General features: G+C 42.2%; 2 protein-coding genes across 2 annotated transcripts; both read left to right on the top strand.

Moving 5' to 3' along the window:
* Positions 1-3204: 3204 nt before the first annotated feature.
* On the top strand, positions 3205-6128 carry ankrd33aa (ankyrin repeat domain 33Aa; the record flags this gene model as incomplete). Its single annotated transcript, XM_084552730.1, has 4 exons — positions 3205-3462; positions 3577-3706; positions 3797-3937; positions 4630-6128. 4 exons carry the CDS (start codon positions 3205-3207, stop codon positions 5445-5447), a joined length of 1347 nt encoding a protein of 448 aa, XP_084408856.1. The 3' UTR covers positions 5448-6128.
* Positions 6129-8968: 2840 nt separating this feature from the next.
* Positions 8969-20808, top strand: acvrl1 (activin A receptor like type 1). Its single transcript, XM_084554233.1, has 10 exons — positions 8969-9662; positions 15543-15614; positions 16802-17038; positions 17392-17597; positions 17704-17803; positions 17894-18040; positions 18181-18456; positions 18607-18804; positions 19499-19629; positions 19767-20808. Exons 2-10 carry the CDS (start codon positions 15545-15547, stop codon positions 19911-19913), a joined length of 1512 nt encoding a protein of 503 aa, XP_084410359.1. The 5' UTR covers positions 8969-9662; positions 15543-15544; the 3' UTR covers positions 19914-20808.
* Positions 20809-24496: the final 3688 nt, after the last annotated feature.

Genomic DNA, 24496 nt, shown 5'->3' on the forward strand with positions numbered 1-24496 from the left:
ATGAAGGCTTTTCTCATCCAAGATGGATGGTGGTGGCACATCTGAAACTGAAATAAGACTGCTCATTAATAACACTGCAACAGAGAGTTTGTTGTTAGAAGTATGACCATGTAAGTTGCAAGCGGGAGCCCTGTTTTTAAGTTTGTAGAGGTGACAACAGCTGTGACCTACAGCGAGGATTAATGTTATAGCTATATTTCATAAGCCGTCCGAACATCTTGCTTAACAAACACCGAACAAACTACTGAGCTCGCCTCAGAGCCCTGCACTTCCCGGTTTGATCCAAAGGGGGCAGTCTGCATCCCTATAAGAGAGAGGAGTTCTTGCATAAGACCTTCTACAATCATACACACAAACTCAAGGCTCATTCCAATTCCACATGAGGGCTAATCTGTTTACATACACCTTGAGTGCCACAGTTGAGTCACTGTTGCTATGAATAAACCTGTTACCACATTATTCTTGTTCACATCTGAGACTCGGGCCTCGAGACTCAAAGGTCGTGGTCACAGTGTCGTTACTTGTTAGAGTGGTGACATTTGTAACTTTGAGCAGCAAAGCTAAAAGATATTCGAATGTCTACAGATGGAAGCTGTAGACCTGAATCACAAAATGTGCACACTGAATACATACACTGATCTGCCACAACATTATGACAGGAGAAGTAAATAACATCGACCATCTTGTGACAGTGCAATGTTCTGCTGGGAAACTTTTGGACCTGGCATGAGTGTGGATGTTACTTAGACATGTACCACCCACCTAGACCAGACCAGACACCCCCACCCCATAGCAATGATGGCAGCCTGACACAAGCTCACACACAAAAACAGTTTTAGGAACAACTCAAAAAAACATGAAAAACAGCACACGGTGTTGACCTTGCCTCCAAATTCACTAGATCCCAAACTGATCAAGTATCAGTGGGATGATCCACTGAGGCCCCTCCCCCCAAAGGCCCCCACTAACAGTATTCTGTTACCAGACACCACAGGACACCCTCAGAAGGCCCATGTCCATTCTCTGATGAGTCACAACTGTTTTGGAAGGTGGTCATAATGTTATGCCTGATCAGTGTAATGTATAGCAACAGAAAAACTTTGTAAATGCAATTTGTTTTCTTAAAACATCTATCATTGCCTATCACAGCATCTGTGTGTGCTCAGTGTGTCCTTGTGTTTCCAAGGATATCTGCATGTGTCATCCCTGCCATGGGAATAATTACTGCAGAGGCCCTCTGACTGAGGGTAGCAGCAGGGTTAGTTTGTTGTCCCAGCAAATGGATTTCCAATGGAAAACAGACCCACAACTCTCCCATCACCAAAGACACACTGGAACTCTTCAAGCAGAGGGTCCTCAGCTGCAGATCTGGGAACCGTAGCCTCCATGATTCAGTCACGGCACTTTTTTTGTACAGCTAGAGAGGTTTGCTCTGACACAACAGACGGACAGCAGAGAGCTGTGGATGGGCAGATTCTGAGAGAGCTGCGATGACAAGTGAGAGAGCACGAGGAGAAGGAGAGAGCAGACTAACTCAGCAGACTGTAAGGGGAGCAAGGTTGACTGCAGTCTGTTTCTTTGTCTTAATCCTTAAATCTGCTGTAATCAGGATGAAAGGGACAGAGCCTGACTTAGGACAGCAAAGTCTATGTTGGGACCTGGATGATGAGGCAACCTAACTGGCCAGTAGGAGAAATGGAGGGAGGGGGAAGGCTAGAGCTGGAGTCAGGTAGGGAAACTTGACCAGTACCAACTCAGCACCACAAGGAAGAGTGGAAGTCCAGTGTAAGACAATGATTTAAAGAGCAAACTCAAAACCAGAGAAACAAGAAGAGGACTAACCCATGGCTGGATTGTTTTAGGGTGAGATTTTGTCTATTTTGACATGCGCCAAGATTGTTTTTTACTCTACTTTGGGACAAATGGTTGCATTTTGTTGTGCATCTTGACAGCTAAAAGGCAACTGAGACAGCTTATATTTAGCATTCAGAGGAAGAGGCCTTGCCACATTGCAAAGTGTCGCTCAGCAGGAAGTGTAGCCACAATATCAGCGTTAGAAGCAGGAGTCTTCTATGTTTGTGCAGCAGTAGGAAGAGAGTGAAAAGATTTCTGTGGTAATGATCTGCATTCTTCTGCAAGCCACAAGACTGAAATACAGGCATATGCTTTTAGGATTCAATGAGCTGACCAGCGAAATCTAGCGTCTAACAGGAGATTATTCACAACATACAGAACTATTACTGTAATAACTTTTTATTAATGTGACTGTCAACAGGTGCAAAGCTAATTCTGTGTGAGAATATGTGTCTATATATTCAAAAGCATCTATCGCAAACCACTGGATACCCTGGTGTACTTGTAATTGTACTGCAGAGCCTCGTGACACTGTTCAGACACCATGACAGATGCTGTCACTAGACTGGCCTCCCATCGCTTCTGGCACCGTATGTCCTCTCTCAACCCTGAACGCTTGTCCTTCTACTCTGCCTTCATTCACATTACTTTGGCAGGCAGAGCTTCCTCAGATCTGCAGCGTTTCATGATATTTTTGTTATCTTCTTGTAGATTTTCACACTCTAAACTCCGCGTTAAATATCGCGAAATTATGTGTTTACTTTTTGCGTGGCAATAACGTCACACTTTCCCTCTGTTTTTTTGTTTTTTTTTGAGGCAAATGAGCAGACAAACAGCAAAAAGTACATGATGCAGGAAGGTCTCCCGTCTTGTAAAGCAGAGACTTAGGGATCAGCCTCTCTGACAGGAGGGCTGAGGTGAGGTAAAGCTCCTCATCCTCTTTAGGCATCATGCCTTCAAGGCCCTCTCAGGTGGCAAGATCTATTTAGCATACTACCTTCAATAGCTGCCAGATTTAGTTGTTAGTCTTGCAGTCTGATGCGAACTAGTGTAAGATGACTATTTTGAGGAGAAGAGAATATATGCGTTTGTCACGTACACAATGCACGTGATGGGCCTTATACACAAATCTTTTCCTAGTCGCCAGCACATATCACATTAGAATAGGGACATATTTTTGTCAGGACTTGAAATGTCACATGGGATGTGTCAGTTTACATCAAATGCATATAGCCACAAATGTCCTCATTTTGTTTCCACGATTAGAACAGATTTTTTTCTTTGTTGAAGATATGGCTGCCGTGCAGCAGTCCTGACACCCAGACGTGATCCCAGGCACAAGGGGTTACAATGGCTACTGCAAGCGATGATCCTCACCTGGGCAGTGGCCCAGCCGAGGACTCAGAGATCCTCCTGGATGACTCCGACTCGGGAAGCGTGCTCTCTGATGACTCAGTGCTTCCCGACTACGAAAGGGATGACAAAAACACGGAGCCGGCTAAAACGCTGTACGAGGCCTGCACTAAGAATGACCCCGACTCCCTGCGCAGAATCATGGAGAGAGGAATCACGAAAGATGAGGCCATGGAGCTGGACATCAATGGCAGGGTGAGGTCTTTTTAAATCACACCAAGACTTTGATGCAGTATAGGAAATACATATTTATGCAACAAAACATAAAAGTTTCTACAAGAAAAAGTCAATTTATTTCTTCTCGATCAGACTGGACTGATGGTGGCTGTGGGCAAGGGTTTCGTAGACATTGTCACCCTGCTGCACACATGTCCATTAATAGACATCAACCACCAAGACAATGACGGAAACACCGCCCTCATGATTGCTGCCCAGGCAGGTAAGTCTGAAGACATACAAACACCTTAACCTCAGCGTCGATCAATATTCAATCAGTCCTACAATACTAATATACATTTTGTTAATCCAGGTTTCATCACCATCCTAAACTATATCCTTAACTACTACTCTGGCGTGGACACTGAGGTCAGGGACCCCCGTGGCTTCACAGCCCTCATCAAGGCAGGCCTACAGGGCCGGGAAGAGTGCGTTAGCGCCTTGATAATGCACGGTAAGTTTCTAGTCTTACTAGATAAAGTCTCTTCTTCTTGTCTGAAAGGATGACACTTGAAATAAACTTCAAATGGTTTGAGGCAAAAGAAAAATGTGGAGTAATTATGGTATACACTTCAGGGATGGGTTAAGGTATACCCAAATCTTTAAATACTGTATGCATGTGAGGGTAAACAGGGTAACCCAGGAGATCTGATCTGTAAACTAATCTGGTTTTTCTCCAGGCTGCAGGGATTAGTCCAGTACAGGGAGGCGTTCAGGTGGCACTATAAAAATTCCAACCACGCTCTATATTTACGTCAGAAAGAGACTGACATTAATCCATAATCTAATCATATTTATGTGAGGGACATAAATATACGTGATGCACTGTTGGATGACTGTCTTCCCTCAATAATGGGTTATACTATTAACCAGTTGGCGATAAAGCAAATCTGCAGGACTTCAGCCTAATGTAATATACTGTCTTCCTCTAACTGCAATCTACAGTATATCAAATTCTGCCACGCTGTGAAATGGCCTGATTTGTTCTGGAAGATTTATGCTGCAGTAGATATCTACTCAATGATTTGTGCTACAAAAGAGTATTGAATTTCCTCGCAAGCAACAGCATCCACGACAATTCAGGAAATCGACTTGTTTCCTTTTTCTCACAGCTTTCTGCTATTTTCTTCCCCTTTTTGTGTGCAGGTGCAGACATGAACGCAATGGACCTTGTCCAAGGGAGGGGTCTAAAGGACTGGGTCCTCAGAACAGGAAGGTGGGAGACAATGAACAGACTACGTCGCCTGCAAGCTCACCCTGTTGCTGAGCAGTTCTGTGAAAGCTACATTACTGAGTGGCCTGACCTGAAGCAACTGGTAGCAAAGGCTACTGCTGCCAAAACTGCTAGTCAGAAGCTGAGGCAACGCTTAAAAGACAGCCTTTCTTTCAGCTTCCCTCAAGACCCGCAAGACAATGGGGTCATGGACCATATGGTGAGGATGACTACAAGCATCCACAGCCCCCTGATAGCTACTGGTTGCCGTCCACTTTGTCCCACCAGCCCCCCAGCGATTGGCAAGCGGCGGTTTGCCGTACCTGAACTGCTTGAAAAGCACAGCAGCAAGGAGTTGGAGGAGAGCACGGTGTCTCACAGTAACGGCTCCGTCACCTCATCTTCTCCCACACCTGTGTCGGCCACCTCCGTGTCTCTGACCTCCTGCTGCCAGGACTCAGCGCGCAGGGAGAGCGTGCCATCAGGCGGCGCAAGAAGCTTCATTCCCCGCAGCATGGCACACAGAAACAGCATCTTCCCCTCAGGCTGCATTCCTAAGATTGAAGTGACAAAATCTGGGGAGCCCACTCCGAAAAAGGAGAAAAAGAAGAAGAGGCAAAAAGGCTACCTGGAGCCTCCTATCTGGAAGTACAAAGAGGCCAAGGAGGAGAGGAAGAGAGAAAAGAAACTTAAAGAAGAAAAGGAAAAGGAAGAAAAAAAAAAGTCCAAGCGTTCATCAAGCCAAAAATGAGTCTCTTCTCCGCAGATTATTTCACTGTGATAATGTCACGAATAAAGGATAGCCATGTGATTACACTTTTATTAGGAGACAACAAAACTGTGAAACTACTTGAATTGCTTGGGATGAACAAGAGAAAACTGCAGTGACTTGAATATGGTATTTTTTTTAGTATTTATGGAAATCTGAAAACGATGTGAACCAAATGTTACTTGGTTTTAACGGCATACAGAGATATGTCTTAGCACTGCTGTTCATCTCTACGTGAAGTGGTAGATCTTATGAGCCTATGAAGCTGTGCCGTTTGCAGATGCCTGCAATGACGTTATTTTATTTCAGTCTATATCACTTCTGTGAGGATTTCACCATCGAGTTCAAAGTAGCATTCCATCAAGATACTGGACTGCTGTTGACATAGTGTGTGTGTGATCAAATGCCTTCAGGAAATTATTTTTTGTCAGTGAGTTCATGAAAGTCTCAAACTATGTGTGTTCTTTGTCTGTACTACATGTTTAAATCGACAAGCTATTGAGGCTGTTTTGTACGTGGCCCTGGACTGAAAGTGGTTTTCTGTTACCATTTTGACTTTTGTCAAGCCCTTGCTCTCCGTTTTGTTTTGTTTTTGTTCCTAAAAGCCACTTAAATTCCACTATGCAACACGTATAGCATCTACCAGATGCCTTTCTGTCTTTTGACATAACTAGAATTCTCCAAATCATTTAGCTTTGTCATGCAATTCATGTGTGCTAGATACAGAAACAGGAACTGAGAGACATCTCTGCAACATTTTGTCCTGTACCGTTGGTGGGAAAAAAAAATTGCTCACTAGTATACACATACCAGCCCTCGGTCTGCTGCTGCTGTTTGTTTGGGGGGGCTATTACTTGGAGGCCAGAACTGTTGTTTCCTGTTTTATTTTCATAGAAACCGACAGAGGACCTCACATCTCCAGAGCTACTACTACTACTAATACTACTACAAGAAATTATTTTGCATATAATGATACTCAGGGAGACAGCATGATTACTATCAGGGAACATTTTTGGAGTACAGCTGGTATTGGAACATTTTAAAATATTCTGTTTATAGATCAAGTAACTCCAGCTTACGTCTGCATCCATATTCTAATTAAAGCTAAATATATTTAATGATGTTATCTAAATATGTATCTATACAGTATACATTTAGATACTATTCTAATCAACAATTAGAGGATCATTTCTGCGAGACACCGTTTCCAGCAAGAGCCTCACAAAGCACAGGTCGTCTGCAAGGGTGACACAAATGAAAATGTGTGTTTGTATGTGAGCTTGGAGTAAATTTACTGACCTTTGGAAAAAAAAAAAAGAGGCTGGGTTTGTTTTCATTCCTTTACAGCAGACCGAAACTACATGAAACAAGAGCGTATTCTGATTTTGAAGTAACCTCGTCTCCACGGCATGAGCCTCTGTTGAGCCTCTCACCTGGCATGTGACCTCTTTCACAATATAGTTACTCAGGGCTAATTAAGGACACCTATAATGCGCTCTCTGCAGTGGCATCAAATGACTTTTGCACCCTGACTTGTAATCTGTTAATCCACTAAACCAGATCCTTACATAACAATTAGTTTCTATTAGCAGTAACCAAAATGGCTACTTTGTTAGACGTTACATTTAAGAAGATTTCTCAGATTACTTTCTATGAAATTAGCTCAGTTGTGAGTTTCACACTGGCATTTAAAGTTCCTCAGACCAGTATAAACTACAAACAGAAAGAGAAAGACCTTGCTGGTCATGACTTATATTTTTAGTATTGTGGCTGACTTCCTCTCCACAAAGGAGAACTTGTTGACTTGAGGTCAGCTCTAAACTAAACACCTCTCGAGAGTTCAATGAAGGAACACATTAGACTTTAACCATGTGTTCTCACGCAGTAAACACATCTCTTCATACACATAAACTGAACCAGACCCTATAGACACTGATCTCTGACAATAAAGCACAAGTTTGACTGAAGCGAGCGTGACATTCTTGCTAAATGCGACTGTTTGCCAGCAGTATGAAAGTCTGAGTATCTTAAAAAAGTCTTCTCTTTATCAACACTTTGCTTTAGAAAAACTGACATTATAATATGCATATCTAGCTTCCTCTACTGTAGATTGGGGAAAAGCCTTGAGGGAATAGAGATTAGTGGGAAAGAAAAATAAGTGACGATGTAAAAATGAACAATTTGCTCTCTTTTCTACATGACAGCTGATGTGAGAGCTTCCAGCTGTGTCTGCAGCCGTAAGCCAAAACAGAGCGATTACAGAGCCTGAGAACAAGGAGGGGAATTTATATTACAGACATGAAGACATCTCTCTCAGGCTCTGCTGAATGAAGTGCTGTCACACACTGCAGTCTCTCCGGCTGGAAGACAACTTTGTATTTGCCAGAGGGACACTCAGGGACTTGTGCGTGTGCAGAGACATGTAACCTATACGATAATAAAGGATATGTTTAGAACAGTTGAGGTCTAACATGCAACTTACATAAATGCGGTAACAGATAATGCACTTATGAGAGCTATAATCAATACTTTTATGATAAAAACGTGATAAAGAACGCCATTAATGATGAGCCTGCGGGGAATGATTGCCTTCCCTCTGCTTCATGTAGCTTCGCAGCGAGTCTCACCTGTTTGTTTAGCCGTCCACAGGCAACTTTACTATTATAATTCACTTTCATTGCTCTCATCACTTCAAATTGCACAGCAGGCACCTTGTTTCAAAGCACCGAAAAATCCAATGTATCCAACTCATACAGAGCTGAATAGTTAGCAGGTGGTCATATATTTCTGTCGTTAAACTGAGCAGAATCTTGGAAGTCATCTTAGGAAACTGTTTGGCATGAGTTGGCAAAAGTCACTTTCAAAAAATCCTTGTCAGGTGATGTGGTTAGCATGTGGGTAAACCAATTGTTGCAAAACAAAACTGCACATAAAATGTGACAGTCATCCCACCTTAAACACGGCAATGGTCACCAGTAGTTCCTTACACCATGATGATTAGTCCAGACCTCTCCCCTGGATCAAATATAAGCACATACGTACCCACAGCCTGTATAAAAGAGACTGTACCTTGAAGCCAGGTAAGACGGATTGTCGTTGTGTTTTCGTGGTCTCGCGAATCTCGCGAGAATAAGGTGGCGACCAAAACAGAGTACATTCAGTAAGCGACACAAACGCTAGATGAATAAAAGTGTGGCTCCGTAATGAAAGTTAGCAACTGTCTGATATTGGCTGACAACATATTAACTTAAAAAAAAATAAAAAATAAAAAAAAAATTGCAAGGAAAAAGTAGGAAAAAACACATTTCCCAATATATTCAAAAATGCCTGTAAATTATGAGGTTTAAAATAAAATCTTCACTGGCTTCTGAACTCTTAACCCAATATAAATACAAGCAAGTTGTTTTTTTCCTCGGATAAATGTTATTGTATGGTAGTGGGGTCTTTGAAGCACATTCCTGTCAGTGCAGTGCAGACAAGAGTCCACAGGGGAAAAGGAAAATGAGAGGTTTAGCAAGCAACAGGAAAACCGCTATGAGAACACATTCCAGGCCGAGCAGACCCTGGACGGGACAATAAGGGGTGGGACAAATCTGTATACTATTTAAAAAATCTCCAATCTTGTCTTTATATCAGGAACACAGACGACAACCAAAACTGCGCTCACTTAGAAGAAGCGAGGGGACTCGCGTGGAGTCGTCGCTCGTGAAGCTGTCTAAGCGGAAGGAGTCCGCGTCCGAAACGACGTCGATGGTTTGTGTTGTCGGTTTATCAGAGCAGATTTGGACCGAGATGAGATAGGCGGGAGCCCGCTGTTTTATATTCTCCTGCCAGGGGCCCTGCCAGCTGCTCCACGTTTTCAGTTTTCATATATATTTTTGAGAAGTTACTCCTTGTTCTTGTTTTATTTACCGGAGGGAGGAAAAGAAATGTGGGCGAACTTTTTTTCTTTCTTTCTCTCGAGTTCTTCATCGAAGCTGGAAAGGATGTGAGGTTTGCCTGAATGAAACATCTGCAACTGAGTCGCTCAGACGAGAAGAAGTAAACCGATTCGCTCCACTTTTAAAATGAATGTTTTTTAGACGCATCTGTTGTATTTGAAATCACTTTGGCCACGGATCAACTCTTCAAGAAGTATTTGATATGGGAGACGTGTGGCGTTCACTTCTGTCACGTTAAAAGGCGAGCAGAACACAGGTAATGACTAAAACCGTTTTATTTTTGCCTCTCTTTCTGTATAAGGGCTTTGCACATAGTTATTTTTTAATTCCTAGATGTCCTAAAATGTAATCTGTAACATATTCAAGTTACCCTTGACATCCCACCCCACGTGTTTCCAGATGTGAACAGGTGTCAAGTGGCCAACCTGACCCAAAGATAACCAGCTTTACACAGGGTTTAAACTGTTCACACATTTCATTTCACCATGTTTCGCCTCTTGTTGATGATGTTCTTGCAGATCACCTCCTCTGTTGTGATATAGATATGCTGTTTTCTAATTCGTATCATCAGGGAGCCGGCGTAAGCTACAAACTAAGTGAACTAGTTGACTTCCACATTTGCTTCTAGTTGGCGTGAAGTACTTTAAAGTACAACTTTTATTTTAGTATTTTATCCTACTGACTTGTGACCCACTACATTTCATCTGAAATTATTGAAGTAGCATACCTTTACTTACCGTCAGTCAACTCTGCTATGTGTCAACAAATATATTTTTCAAAAATCCTGTGTAGATCAGTTACCCTACTAGTTACCCTAAACATTAGGATTTTACTTGAGAAGGTATCACCATCCCCATCCCAAAAGTTTATAAGCTCCCCTTGACCATCTACATGAGGTTTCTCACATGTTAATATACACCGATCAGCCACAACATTAAAACCACCAACAGGAGAATATACATATAAATACAAATAACATTGACCATCTTGTGACAATTCAGTGTTCTGCTGGGAAACGTTTGGACCTGGCATGAGTGTGGATGTTACTTAGACATGTAGCACCCACCTAGACCAGACCAGGCACCCCCACCCCATAGCAATGACACTCCGTGATGGCAGCAACCATCCCCAGCAGGATGCAGCCTGACACGGGCACACACACAAAAACAGTTTAGGAACAACTCAAAAAAACATGAAAAACAGCACAAGGCGTTGACCTGGCCTCCAAATTCACTAGATCCCAAACTGATCAAGTGTCTGTGGGATGATCCACAGAGGGCCCCTAAACTCAAAGGCCCACACTAACAACAATCTGTTGCCAGACACCACAGGACACCCTCAGAAGGTCCGTGTCCATTCTCTGATGAATCACAACTGTTTTGGAGGCACAAGGGAGACCTACACAGTCTTGGTGGTCATAATGTTATGCATGATCAAAAGTATACTGATAAAAGTATATAATATTAAGACACATGTAGGGGTTATTGTGCAATATAACGACTAATTTGCTGATTATCAGGCTGGACGTTCACCTATATAAGTTTTTTGTTTCATTAATGAGTTGTTGTTGTTTTTTTTTTTTGTTTTTTGCTTTACTGAAACTGAATCTAACCTCCGTACTTCCTCAACCACTTTGTGGCTTGTGCTTTTACACGAGGCCCCTCTGTGAAAACGTGACAGGGTGAAAAGTTCGCTCGTCTTCAAATGTGCAGAACTGGCACGGCATATTGGGGGCATAGGTTTGACTAGATCTTGTAAATGTAAATAATCCTGGCTGTGTTTCTCCGCCTACCTTCACAGTTTTTAGTCGTACATCTGTCTCCCAACAGACTTGTGGGGTTGACTTGTGCCCCTTCTGACTGCAGATAGAACATAGATAGAAGTCACATGGGCTACTATTGGTTCATCAAGTTTGTGTTGCTCATGCGTCATGTGTTTGTTGCTCTCATGTTTTTCGTTTTCATCTGATTTTGGAAGCAAATACCAGTTTGTCTGCACAGCCTGTCTTAAGTACAGTATTTTGTCCTTTCCTTTGCCAGGCAAGCTTTCTTTGTAGGTATGCATGTGAGAGCATGCAGACAACAACTGAGCCATAAACCCTGCCAAGCTTGTTATTGTGTGAAATGAAGATACAGTCTGTCCCTATAACTAGCAGACGGTTACAATCACTGAATTACAGATTTAAGATTTTTTACCAGCTAGAAGTCATTAAAGTGCGATGCTGGCATTAAAACCACATTATACGCGCTTTTATAGTAACAGAAACAAAGTTAAAGGGCTTCTTGGCGCGATGGGGCCCAGTTGAGGGGCTGTTGGAGACTGCTGTGCTGTGCCGTGCCCCCACAATCCACCACTGTAACCGCACAGTCATCCAGATGGAATGAGAGATGTGCCTTCCCTAGCCAAGGCTGTGTAGATGAGAGGAAGAGATGACGATGGATCTTTTCCCCTCTGGTCATGCGGGTGTAGCTTTGGACAAAATGGAGTCAGGAGGGAGCTTGGAGAGGAAGTCTGCTGGAGTATGAGTGCCTCACGATGGAGGTCGTCATTACGACTCTCTTATATGTCAGGGCGCTGCGGATGATAAAACGATAGCGAGAGAAACGAGACGCGGCCGTGCTCCTCCGCTGAGAATAACTTAATTCTGTGGGTGGAGTTGTGTTTATGTGAGTCTTCCACTGGACCCACAGATTTACCACCTTTGACATGCACTCTGCATGATACAGGAAGTGCTTCTTGCTGTTTGGTAAAAAGTGGCTCGTGGTTTCAGTGTGTCAGAGATGAGTGTGATTTTCATGAGTTGAGTGCCAACCCCACATAGGAGGAACATGTAAAGATAGTTTTGTCATTGATTTTTATCAGATTGCTCACAGGAAACAGAAATAACCTAGTATAGCACAATTTTTACATTTGATTTCTGGGGAACTGCATCAGGTGCATGTTTAAAGATAGCTCGATATACTATTTGTATTCTGAAATGTAAGTTAGTAAAATTTTATTTATATATTACCCGTTAGTCCTACAGTTCTGTATAGACACAGAAAAACATGAATGCAGAAATAAAACAAATAAGAAATTGTAGCCGTGCAGACCAGTTCTATGCTTTACAGCGAGCCAATGAACTGGTGCAAGGATTGATGAGATGGTGAAGAATTGATTTACTTTTTGCAATGTTCTTTAAGTTTGCACAGTCTTGGTCATGTGATGGTTAAAGTTCAGATTTTTGGTCAAAGATTACGCCCTAGTTTCTTGCGGAGTTATTAACAATGACCAGAAGGCCACGACATGGTTTTACTTTGTGGCTAAACTTGTTGACACTGATTTCTTAATACCAGCCTGGCAGTGATGGAGGCTACCAGTATTTCCTGTATTGTTTGGCTTAACTGAAAAACACAGCTGCATACGAGATTGATTGAGTATTGATAATGGAGAGCAGACAAGACCCCTGAGTAAATAGGAACAGTTTAAGGAATTTGGGGGGATTACATGTAAAGGGTTAAAGGTCAGCCGGCTGTGGAACATGGTCAATAAGACTGTGCGGATAAGGCAGACAGAATCAGAAGAAAACTGTGACTTTACTAATATAGGATCCAATATTAGACTTCGACTCAGACTTAGACTTAGACAGACTAAAGTAAAAGCAAAAATACGGCAAGAAATAGAGACATTATCGATTTTGTCAACAAAATGAGACACAAAAGCGTTCAACGGAGGACGGTAGGTCTTACAAGTCAGTCTGTGTTTTTTTTAGCAGAAGCCTAGGATCATGTTTGTTGTCATTTATTAGGCCAACAAAGCTTGCGACCCTCCCCACTTGGATGTTTTGTATGAGCGTGGGAAGCGCGTACGGAGGAACGGAAAGATGCACTGTGAGTTTGGATTTCTTCCAAACACGCTCCACTCGTCCAACTTCCCTTTTCAGATGACAAATGTCATCATTGATCCAGGGGCAGGATTTAACTGGGGAAAACGGCCTGGCACGTGCACATGGATCGTGCAGTTGAGTTTTAAGATTATTAACATTGTAGGAATCAGGAAGGGGATCAAGAAAATAAAAGCAGTGGCAAATCTTCATTAGAAATAAGAGTTTTCTTTTAAATAGACGCCAAAAGTGTAAAATCAGTACAAATATTCATATAAAACGGCATCTTGAAATGTCTAAGGTTATGTGACCGCTTCCTGTAGTTTGTACTTATAAATATATGTAGATGCTAGATGCACCAAGAAGCAAAGGAGGATATCCGTGGTTTTGTGCAAACATGTTCACTGCCAGCTGTGTGCCATTTAGGGGCTATATGTGAGAGATGCGGCTAAGATAACTATTTTTATGTCAACGTTACGCCATCCTTGACGCAGGTGATGCCTCTCTACAGTGATTTTTAGAAAGCGTACTTAATTTAAGTCGCACCACGTGCCTCAGATTAACCAACGCAGAATTCTATTCATATATTTTTTTTAGTAAGCGTACTGGCCAAGCGTTTCAAAACAATTCAGTGTGCATTGTAACATTAATCATGTATTGTAGTAATGAAGAAGAATGCATGTAGCGCCAAAAAAAATAAGTTCTCTTATTAGAGTTTCCTCCTGTGAGTAAGAGCTGGCAAGTTGGTTCGTTACAGAGTCAGAAATTTCCAGATTGAAACTCCTTTAGTATTTAGTTTGAACTTTCTCACTTGAAGTTGTGAGAACAGAACTGTGAAGTGCACCAGAGGTGTGACTGATTGCTTAACTTTTTGACTCGAATGTGATTCATTTCAGTTCGGTTCAATTTCGGGTCATTCCACCTCTACGTTTCTTGATTAGATTTTTTTTTGGCTCAGTATCTTGCACCAACGTACCATGAGGTCAAAATGTACACCGTTCCTTAAGGTCCTCTTTAGGTTACAATGAACAACAAACTGTATATAGTAACTGTATTAAAAAGTAAACGTTATCTGTAAACTGTTTCAGAAAAGGAGACTTTGTTACGTTTGTCTACTTGACCAGGGTGATGTACAGGAAGTCGGTTGTTTAACAGATGAAGATTACAGCACATCACTCATGTATAGCTTTTTTTTCTCCAAACGTTTACTGCCACGAGTCCTCATTTGATTTTTGTTTTTTATTATTGATATTTGATATTCAGTCGTCAAAATACGACAGGGTCTAATTGATTTACGGGCGACAGACTCGTCAGCTAATCCGCTAATCTCTTTGGCTCTAATTGCCGCCTTATCAGGTTGTTTTTGTTCGCTTCAGTGTAGTCTGAAATTTTCTGTTAAACGCAATCTGCATGAGTGGTCTCATAAGAAATCAGGAAAAACATGATTAGACGTCCACATTAAAGTTTATTGGCCTGAAAACTTAACTCCCATCGCCTCCTTACAGCATGCCGATAAATCTATTAGTCAAGACCGTGGCCTTTGAAACTGAAGTTGATTTTTAAAGAATGTAACGTATGGTAATGTATGGTCCTCTTGTTTATATATTATCTGGTGATTAACAAGTTCTTTACTTAACGTTTAAGCTGCATTTTGTTGCTTTTTAACTCCTGAATTTTGATAAACTCACCTAAAGTGGGCTGTCATGCTGGCCCCTACTTTGCGTGACTCTCAGCAGCGCAGCCCTAAACAATGTGCAGACCTGAGTCTCGCCGGCTAGCCGGGTGGGGCCACTCAATGGCAGGAAGCATAGCCATCAATATTTACTCTGCAAGCAGGGTAGTGGAGGAGTCGACAGGCCTGGAGCCTGGGCAGCACAGCGCCACACACAGTCTCGGCACACATACACAAACACTCTGGAGTGCCGTTGCATCCCGTTTCCCCTAAGCCCCCTTTTCCCACCCAACGCAATTACAACACAGGCAGACAGGCTGGGCCCTCTGGCTGTTGTTTCTGACCTCATAGCTTCCTCTGCCTCCTCAGAGTCCAGCCTTTAGCCACTGTTCGTCTCCTCGTAGACACCGCTATTAAATTACCATTCTGTAAATTTCATTCAAGGAGCAGTTGAGATGTCAGGGAAACCACTTTTCCGTAACACCTGAAATCAGATTTCAGGTTTTTAATTATGACCGTTACCAATAAAGAAATGACGTTAATTCCATCATCATCGTTTGATTGTGTTTAGTCTTATTAATTATTTTGTTCCTGTTTCACAGAGATGGGAAGCTCTGCTCTGCTCACAGTGGTGCTAGCTGGAGTTTTTCTGTGGATTTCTGCAATCCATGCAGGTGAGTTTATGGTTAGCTGGAGACTGATGAAAGGAACATTCACTTAGTTTCACTCGGTCACGGTGCCTTTAGAGCGTATGTTTGATTCTTGAGTGCTCAGTTGTGAAAGGTTGTGAAGGGTTTACCACAGAAGCCACTGAGGATGCAGCTTTTAGTCACGTGTGTAGACTAATGAGCAACAGTTTGTTAAATATAGATCTCTATTTTTATTAAAATTAAACAGAAACTATTTCCTTTTTCTACAGTTTTGTAAATATAATATAAAAATTTTCTAAGATAACGTCTTTACTTCAGGTTTTTGTGCCCCTACATGCACCCTAAATGTGTTAGATCAAAGAGGGACGACCCGAACGCAGGACACTCAAGGAAGGTGGCGAGACAACTAAAGCAGATGCAAGATTTAAAAGTAAAAGTCCAGGCAAACAAAAATCACAGGGTGCAAGCAATCACAAAGGCAGGAAGTGAAACAAACATAAACACGAGAGGAAAGTGTTGCGTTACATTCAAAACAACACAGGAAACGGCACAGAAATAAACTGAATGAATAAGTAAACGAGTACCCAACATCAGCCTTTTAAGATCTGTGCATGTGTGGTGGGATATTAACTAGAATGTTTACAGACTGTATGCCTGACTCTGACAAACAACAGTTTTGTTGTTTTCTTTTAAATAGATCATATATATATATATTTCTGTCTGTTTGCAAATTCGCCCTGAACTGAAGTTAAGGCCAGGAAGGAATGGCACATTACAAGAATACATTGGGCATTAGATCACTTTGATAACATCCTCTTTAACCTTGTACCATTGTGTCCGTTGATTGTGTCATAATGGAGAGGCTACAGGAAAATTCCCAAAGTCACCATGAACATAAAATCCTATCATTTACTTAGAAGCTAAGCTAAAACAAAGGCAACTGGCCTTGTTTGAGTTTTTCAGGTAAAATCAGACACGTCCAGTTGCCTGATGACTGAGAATCTTTATTTAGTTCTTCCCACATTTAATTTTCCATTGTCGAATGTTTCTGTTGCTCTCGTTCAGACGGAGTTTTTAATTTCACACCAAACTTTCCCCTCAAGGAGGCCAAGTGTAGTCTGTACTCATCTCAGATATTTCTTCCTGTGTGCATTAACTTGTACCCTTGCCTGTCTGCCAACGCTGTTTCCGTGTGCTCTCCTGTGCTCCAGACACAGAAGACGCTGCTGGGAAGCTGCTGTGCTCATGCGAAAACGAGAAGGGCACATGTCAGAATGGAACTTGCCGAGGACTCCGCTGTTTCTATAGCTGGGTCCACGGCACGGAGGAGAAGGGCTGTTTCTCGACCAACCTCCTGGAGCATTGCTCGTCCTCCTTTCAAGGCCTCTACATGCACTGCTGCAAAGAGGACATGTGCAACCGCTTCACCACGCCACCTCCCAACATCGGTCAGTACCGACAGCCACGGCTTTCCTAAATTTCATGAAACGCATTCATGAACTTGAAGAACCCATGTGGTATTGAGACGCGTTTTTTTTTTGGTGCAATTGAGTTTGCACCAAGCTCATCCCACCCCTTATTGCATTATTTTTTTACTTACCTGCCTACTGCTTTCGTTCTACGTAGTAACTGGCTCCCCCTTGTGGTCAGTTAGCAGAATAGCTTTTTTTAGATTGATGATGCTCTGTTACCTTCAATCACAGATAATCCCTAAACGTCCTAAAACGTACCATGCCTTCTGAAATGTTTGAAACAGTTTTCCCAAGCTCAAATATTGATGTCTTATCTTATTTTTATCCAGATGGGGAGCCGAAGACAACGACCCCATTACCCTCTCCCCCGGATCTCCGGATCACTGTGTCTTTGCTGCTCTTGTTCGTGACTGTTAGCGTGTGCAGCCTTGTGCTCTTCCTGTACTTCCGATGTTCACGCTGCAAACTGAAAAACACTGAAAACCTTGATTCCGCTAAGGTCAAACTCCCCACCGGTGATGACCCTACATACGACGTGAGAAACATTTGGTGACGCTGCCAACAGATCTTTGTGTGTTTTTTTTTTTTTTTTTTTTTTTTTTTTTAAGGTTGTGATGGCATGTCTCTGTCTCTTTCTCCAGGATATATTTGATGAATTTTGTACATCAGGGAGTGGGACCGGGCTTCCATATCTGGTCCAAAGGACTATGGCCAGACAAATCTCACTAGCTGAGTGTGTTGGTCAGTGTCTTATCTCACCGCTGCTTCTCTGTATTGAATTGTTCTTTATTGTTTAGTTATGGTTGTGTAATAGTGTCACTCTGTTTCCAGGTAAAGGCAGGTATGGGGAGGTGTGGAGGGGCACATGGATGGGGGAGAGTGTAGCCGTCAAGATTTTCTCCTCCAGGGACGAGCAGTCCTGGTTTAGAGAGACGGAGATCTACAATACTGTACAGCTCCGTCACGACAACATACTGGGTACGGCAGCAGATTATAATCCACAGAAATTATCCCTGTTATGTGATGCCTTTCCTGCGTAAAGAAAGAAACTATGTCATTATAGAAAACGTCAAAAAGGAGACAGACATTGAAATAGCTTCTCCTGTTCTGGCTTTCAGGTTTCATCGCCTCTGACATGACGTCCAAGAATTCCAGCACCCAGCTGTGGCTCGTCACCCACTTTCATGAGCTGGGTTCGCTCTATGATTTCCTGCAGTACAGCAGCCTGGAGCCAGAGAGCTGCCTCAGGATGTGCCTGTCCGTGGCCTGTGGCCTGGTCCACCTCCACACTGAGATCGTCAGCTCGCAGGGGAAGCCCGCTATTGCCCACCGGGACCTTAAAAGTCGAAACATCCTGGTAAAGCGGAACGGACAGTGCTGCATCGCTGATCTAGGTAACGGCTGTGTCGAGAATTCACTCGACCTCTAGTTGCGTCTGTTTCCAATCTCTGCTGACCTTTACCGCTTTCCTCTTGGTCAGTTTTGCTGTCGGTAATGCACCGTAAACTAAACGCACCTGTGCTCTGGGCCCACTCTCTCCTCAGGTTTGGCAGTCATACACTTCCAGTCCCACGACTACCTTGATGTGGGCAACAACCCTCGTGTGGGGACCAAGCGCTACATGGCCCCTGAGGTGCTGGATGAGACTATTCGTGTGGACGTCTTTGAGTCTTATAAGCAAACGGACATCTGGGCTCTGGCCCTGGTCTTCTGGGAAATTGCCCGCAGAACCATTGTTAATGGTAAACTGAGAATAATCCCTCTAATCTATTTCATGCCTCTGCAGAGATCTTATTTGTCACCTACTACGGCATACATCATGTTGAAAATGTGTTTCCCCTGCCATGTCTGTCTGACTCCGGTAAAGTACACATAAGAGGCAGTTAGTCTCATGTCTCTCAGCAGTCCAGTGTTTTTCTAGTCTGTGTCTGTCTCGACTATCCACTCTCACGATTAGCGCTGCAGTAATTATAAACAGTCTTATCTGGTGTCAGCACTCACTCGTACATAATCCAGATGCCCGTACTCACAATTTGTAGATGCAAGCATACACACACTTGCATAAACACTGTGTGCAGATGGCTACACATCCATAATTTTGTGTGTTCTTCTTTATGGGCGCACTCAGCGGGACTTCCACATTACCATCCGCGTGTAATCACCAGGGAATTGATATCTTTCCCTGCTCTCTTGTTTAGTCAAACATGCTTTACAAGACTCCCACTGCAGTCTGTCTCAATCTCCAAGTGTCCTATTTCAGGACTCGTATGAAGAAAAGAAAATATGTTCTGGGAATGTATGAGGAGATAAACCCGCTAGAAGTAATCTGTTGACGAGGTTTATAATTTAACAATGCGTATTTTTCCCAGAATTAAGAGAGAGATATAGAAATAAGATGCAATGAGTGGATTTTTTGTGCTTTCTGTTTTTTTTCAGGGATCGTTGAAGAGTACCGGCCTCCCTTCTTTGACCTGGTGCCCTCAGACCCCAGCTTTGAGGAGATGAAGAAGGTGGTGTGTGTGGACCAGCAGAGGCCGAGCCTGCACAACAGACTTCACTCCCACCCAGTAGGCCATCTAATAATATACACACATAAACGCAGTGCAATTACATTTTCGCATCTTATAGCGTGCACATATTAAAAAGAGAACGTCTCTGCTGTGACGTCCAGTTACATTACATTTTTTTTCCTGTTTGTACCCAGATCCTGTCGGCCATTGTAAAGATCATGAAGGAGTGCTGGTTCCAGAACCCGACGGCCCGTCTGACAGCCCTGCGGGTGAGGAAGACTCTCTCCAAGCTGGACCACGACAGCGACTTCAGCATCGAGAAACTCAAGCAGGACGTCTAGACCGAAGCAGCAGGATGAAACGGGGACACGCACAAGATTGAAAACACCGGGAGGGATTTCGCACCACATTCCATCAAAATGAGGTGCATGTCATTAGCATATTTTGAGCTAATGACTCACTCAGTAACTACATTATATTAAAACCATATGACTTTGAGCAATACCGTCTAGACTGCCTTTTCCCCCCTGGGCTGTGTTTCTTGTTGGCGTAGGCTCATTTTCATTTTGGTGCCTCGAAGCAAGGATCCCCAAAAAGATCTGTTTCTTCTTTTCTTTTTTTTATGTTCCGCTAATGGAAGATCAGACATTTCTACAGCGGCGTCGGTATCAAGGAACAATAAGAGTGTCTGACACAACACAGGGCCTCCATTGTCGTGACTGAATGGAAAATCTAGCGTAGCGCAACTACTCATCCTCTTATCAAGCGGGAGGATTTTATGATGCACAGTGTAATGTATGTGTTTTCCCAAAATGACCAAAGCCATTTAAAACCACAAAGAGCTGTATTATTATAAATTACAGGAAATGTGTGTGAGTAATAGCATGCCCTTGATAAAGCGCATAACCCAGTCTGTAAGCGTATTTAACTTAAAATAAACACTTATTATCTGCACATAGACAGATGGAGCTATTAAGTTGTACATATTTCAACAGCACTGAAGCTGTTGTCTTGTATCACTATTGTAAATGTATCGCAGAAGGGATATAATTTTCTATTATTCAACAACGAGACAGATTTTATACACATTTTATACGCAGCTTTACCAAATAATTATTTTTACAAGCCCCGTCGGCCTAAAATGAGCCATCACAATCACTATGGTCAGTAAAGGAGTTCACAAACAGACATGTAACACTGTATATCTTGAATAAAGGATTGTATTTTTCAAACATACACGCTGTTTATAATGTGTTGCAGTTCTCGCATTGACCAGTAGGGGTCGTCAGATGATCGACCAACAAGAATCCTGGTTGCTTGCAGCAGCAATGCAACTCTGGGAGATGTATGGTGTATTTGTGCTGCTGTGTTTTCATTTGCATTGCCTCACTTTAAAATGATTGATAAACTAGAAAGTTGTGGCCAATATTTTATCAAATAATTCTACAAAGTAGAATAAAAATAGATGAATCTATAAAAAGCTTGACTGAATGGAGGCTTCACCGAACAGACAGTGAAGCCTCCATTCTGTATAAATGTTTATATAATAAAGGTGGCTTCCATTCTCTTCTGTAGTTACTGATCAAATATTGACAACTGGTAATGTATATAATATATAATAATATAATATAAAAAGGTCTATTCAACCTGAAAAATATCACATCACACTAACTTATAGGTCGAGTTCATAGAGGAAAGAAAGAACACATATTACAAAAAACAGAAATAACTGTCTTCTTAAAATCCCAACAATATTTTTTGTCCGTTCTTAAGATGAGCACAACCATTTGGTTTTGAACACAGCAACGCAGACCTTGACTGGGTGTCAGACTAATCTCCATCTCTGTTTTGTTCCGAAAAATAAAACATGTTTTGCTTTTCCAATGACCCGGCGAGGAACCGTGTCCAAACTGAGGCAGCAACGAGTTTTAAAGTGCAAAATGTCAAGACTGTCGCAGAGAACGCAACATGTCGAACGAGAACCGAGACTGGCTCAAAACTCTGCGCCGCTTTAAGGCTGTTCCCCATTAAATAATGTTATCAGCTCTGTCCCCTTCATGTAATATCTGCATGCCAGATGTTTTCTTTCTGTATCAGTCATGCTTGCTCCTCCTTTATCTGTTCATGTGCATGTGTGCGTGAATGTGTGTGTGTGTGTGTTGTCTGTCTGCCTGGTTGTTGAACAAACTCCAGAGAGATAATACTCCCTCAAAGTCTGTCCCGTCTGTCTGGTCAGTCGGATGAAGAGCTGGGGTATTTTTAACGCTGCAGGGGTTAAAAATACCCTAAAAGTATCAGAGAGGCCAAACTCCCTGTCTATAAGTGCAGCACCAGCAGCCCATCTCACGTCTCCCTCTGTTTTCCTCCTCTGTGTATTGTTTTTCACAGTAGGTTCATTCCCAGTGGCTCGCCAGAGACAGCCGGATTAGTCCGGCAGACGACATGCACTGAAGAAATGTGGAGATAAATTGGACAGGCCCGATAATGGACAGATATAAAGCCACTGAGGAGACTATGCAGACACAATTAGGCCTGGGGATAGATCAGTGAGAGTGCTAGCAGGAGGACAGGTGATAAAAGCAGGCACAGATAAAGTCCCAAATGCACCTGGCTACAGCCTGACTCACCTCCTCCTGAGCTACAGTCTCAGTCGGAGGCAGATGAATGTGTTAGTGGGGCGCAGACAGGCTGGGTCCCCAAGCTGGGAGAAAAAGCCTGAATGGAGCTGAACCAAAACACCTTTTGCTATCTTTAGGTCCCTGATTGTTTTACACCTCCGCACTAAAAACTGCAAGCAGATGTAACTTCTATGAAAATCTGGTAAAACAGCGGCTGATACATGATCTGAGGTAAACGGGGCAAATAAAAAATATAATGCTCTCACTGCAGATAGGTATAGATTAGACTGCTGCTGTGCCCCGCAGCTATAATATCAATGAGGGATGAGCTGGACACTGAATATGGATGTGTGTCCATCATCGTATGACTAATACTAATGTTGCTTGGACACACGCAGGCCGGGCCGGAGACGCCCGCATCCATAAGGACGAGGATTTCAAGCTCTTCCCCCTGCTGCCGTCCAACCTTCAGCCATGATAAGAAAAAGGATTTAATGTTCTGTCACAGTCATATTGTATTCCTCTTTTATTTGCATTAGAGGACTGAGTCATGCCTGACCTCGGTGTGTCTACTTTGAATATGTGGGAGTTTGATGGCGGTTTTCAGATAATTAAATCCCTGTGCACGCATTGTGTTAACAGCCATCAGATTGTGTTCACAACTCATACCCTTTATTTTTAAGTTACCCTCAAGAAAAACATGTTATTTTCCACATTGTGCTATGATGCTACCGAGGGCTGCTTAGACCCATTCTGTGCCCTGGATATATTTCTGCTCACTAAAGGTAAAGCTGTGAGTAATAAGCGCAATAAGGACTGCATAAATTCATCAAAACCCAGTGAACCCTGGAGACCAGCGCTGATGTAACATACAACTTTATACTGCGGCTGTTTGCTTCATGCTCTGAAACCTGTTTAGTCTGACATAACCGTCCGGAAAACCAAAAGACATTGTGTTGTCATAGAAACTAAATCAGCAATGTAGAGATGAATTCATAATTTGTTGATTTCCTTCAGTAGCAATGATGTCTTTATAATATTTTCCTCTTCATCATCAGCTTTAAAAGTGAATCTCCAAACATAATGTCACAAAAGGTAGACAGTGTTTTAGTTTAATGAGCATTGATAACAATGGAAGATGGTTACTTAGATTCTAAATGTTATTTTTTTTCCTTCAATTAAACCTTTCACAAATCCAATATTAAACAATAACCTGGAAATACTTGCAAAAACTGAAATTACTTTAGAGGTTTAGAATGAATTCATCTTTTGGACACTAAAAACACAGTCAGCTATAGAGAAAAGTAAACTAAAAACTATAAAAAAGTAAAGAAATCATGTTTTCTGCAGTGTTGTTTTAGTAATAAAAATGACTTAAGATGATGAAATCTTACATATATATTCCAAAGGAACAAAAACAATGATGCATCACATTTTTCCACCTTAACATCGTCTTCATTTCACATTTTTCTGCTCATGATCTGAAGGATACAACATTTAACATTAAGGTGGAGGCAGTGTAATGGCAATAGTGTTTATTGATGACGTCTCGGACGACAAAAGCAGACAGATAAATTTCAAAATTTGTAGGGAGGAACTGTCTGCGCAGATTTAACTAACTTAAAAAAAACTAAATGGTGCTTTGAGGAACTAAGGAGTTTTTTGGAGTTAAAGGAGTGGAATATTCTGCAGTAGGTGAGTCAGTCACCTGGCCACAACCTGATCGAGCATGCATTTAACTTGCTGAGGACGAAAATAATGGCAGAAAGGCCCATGAACAAACTGCAATCAGCTGCAGTAAAGACTTGGGAAATGGTCACAAAAGAAGGAGTGAATCCTTTGACGAGGCCCGTGGGAGCCACACTTCAGACAAATTACAAAAAAGTATTAAAAATAAACATTTATGGTCAAGTTAACTTGTCCAGTCACTTATAAGAGTTGAGAGTTTGCACTTTAAGTCCATATTTAATATATATAACTTCAATATATTTCGGTAAACAGTTAAAATGACAAAAGCTCTTTCTGCATCAAAACATTTATGGATTTAACTCCATAATGACTTTAAAAAATCAAGATCATAATTTAGTCATTTATAAAATTATGCAAAATACACCTCAGCCAATCAGTGTTTATCAATGCTGATTAAAGGCTATAAAACATCTCCATGACAACATGAAATAAATCTTTTCAGGAACAAATTGGGTACGCACTTGCTCGCCACTTAATTAGGTACACTTGTGAAAACAAATGCATTCTGACATAACGGTCGTGCACTAAATCTTAGCTTCGAGTTGTGGTGTTCAGCA

The sequence above is a fragment of the Chelon labrosus genome, assembly GCF_963514085.1.
Source record: "Chelon labrosus genome assembly, chromosome: 10".
Classification (NCBI taxonomy): domain Eukaryota; kingdom Metazoa; phylum Chordata; class Actinopteri; order Mugiliformes; family Mugilidae; genus Chelon; species Chelon labrosus.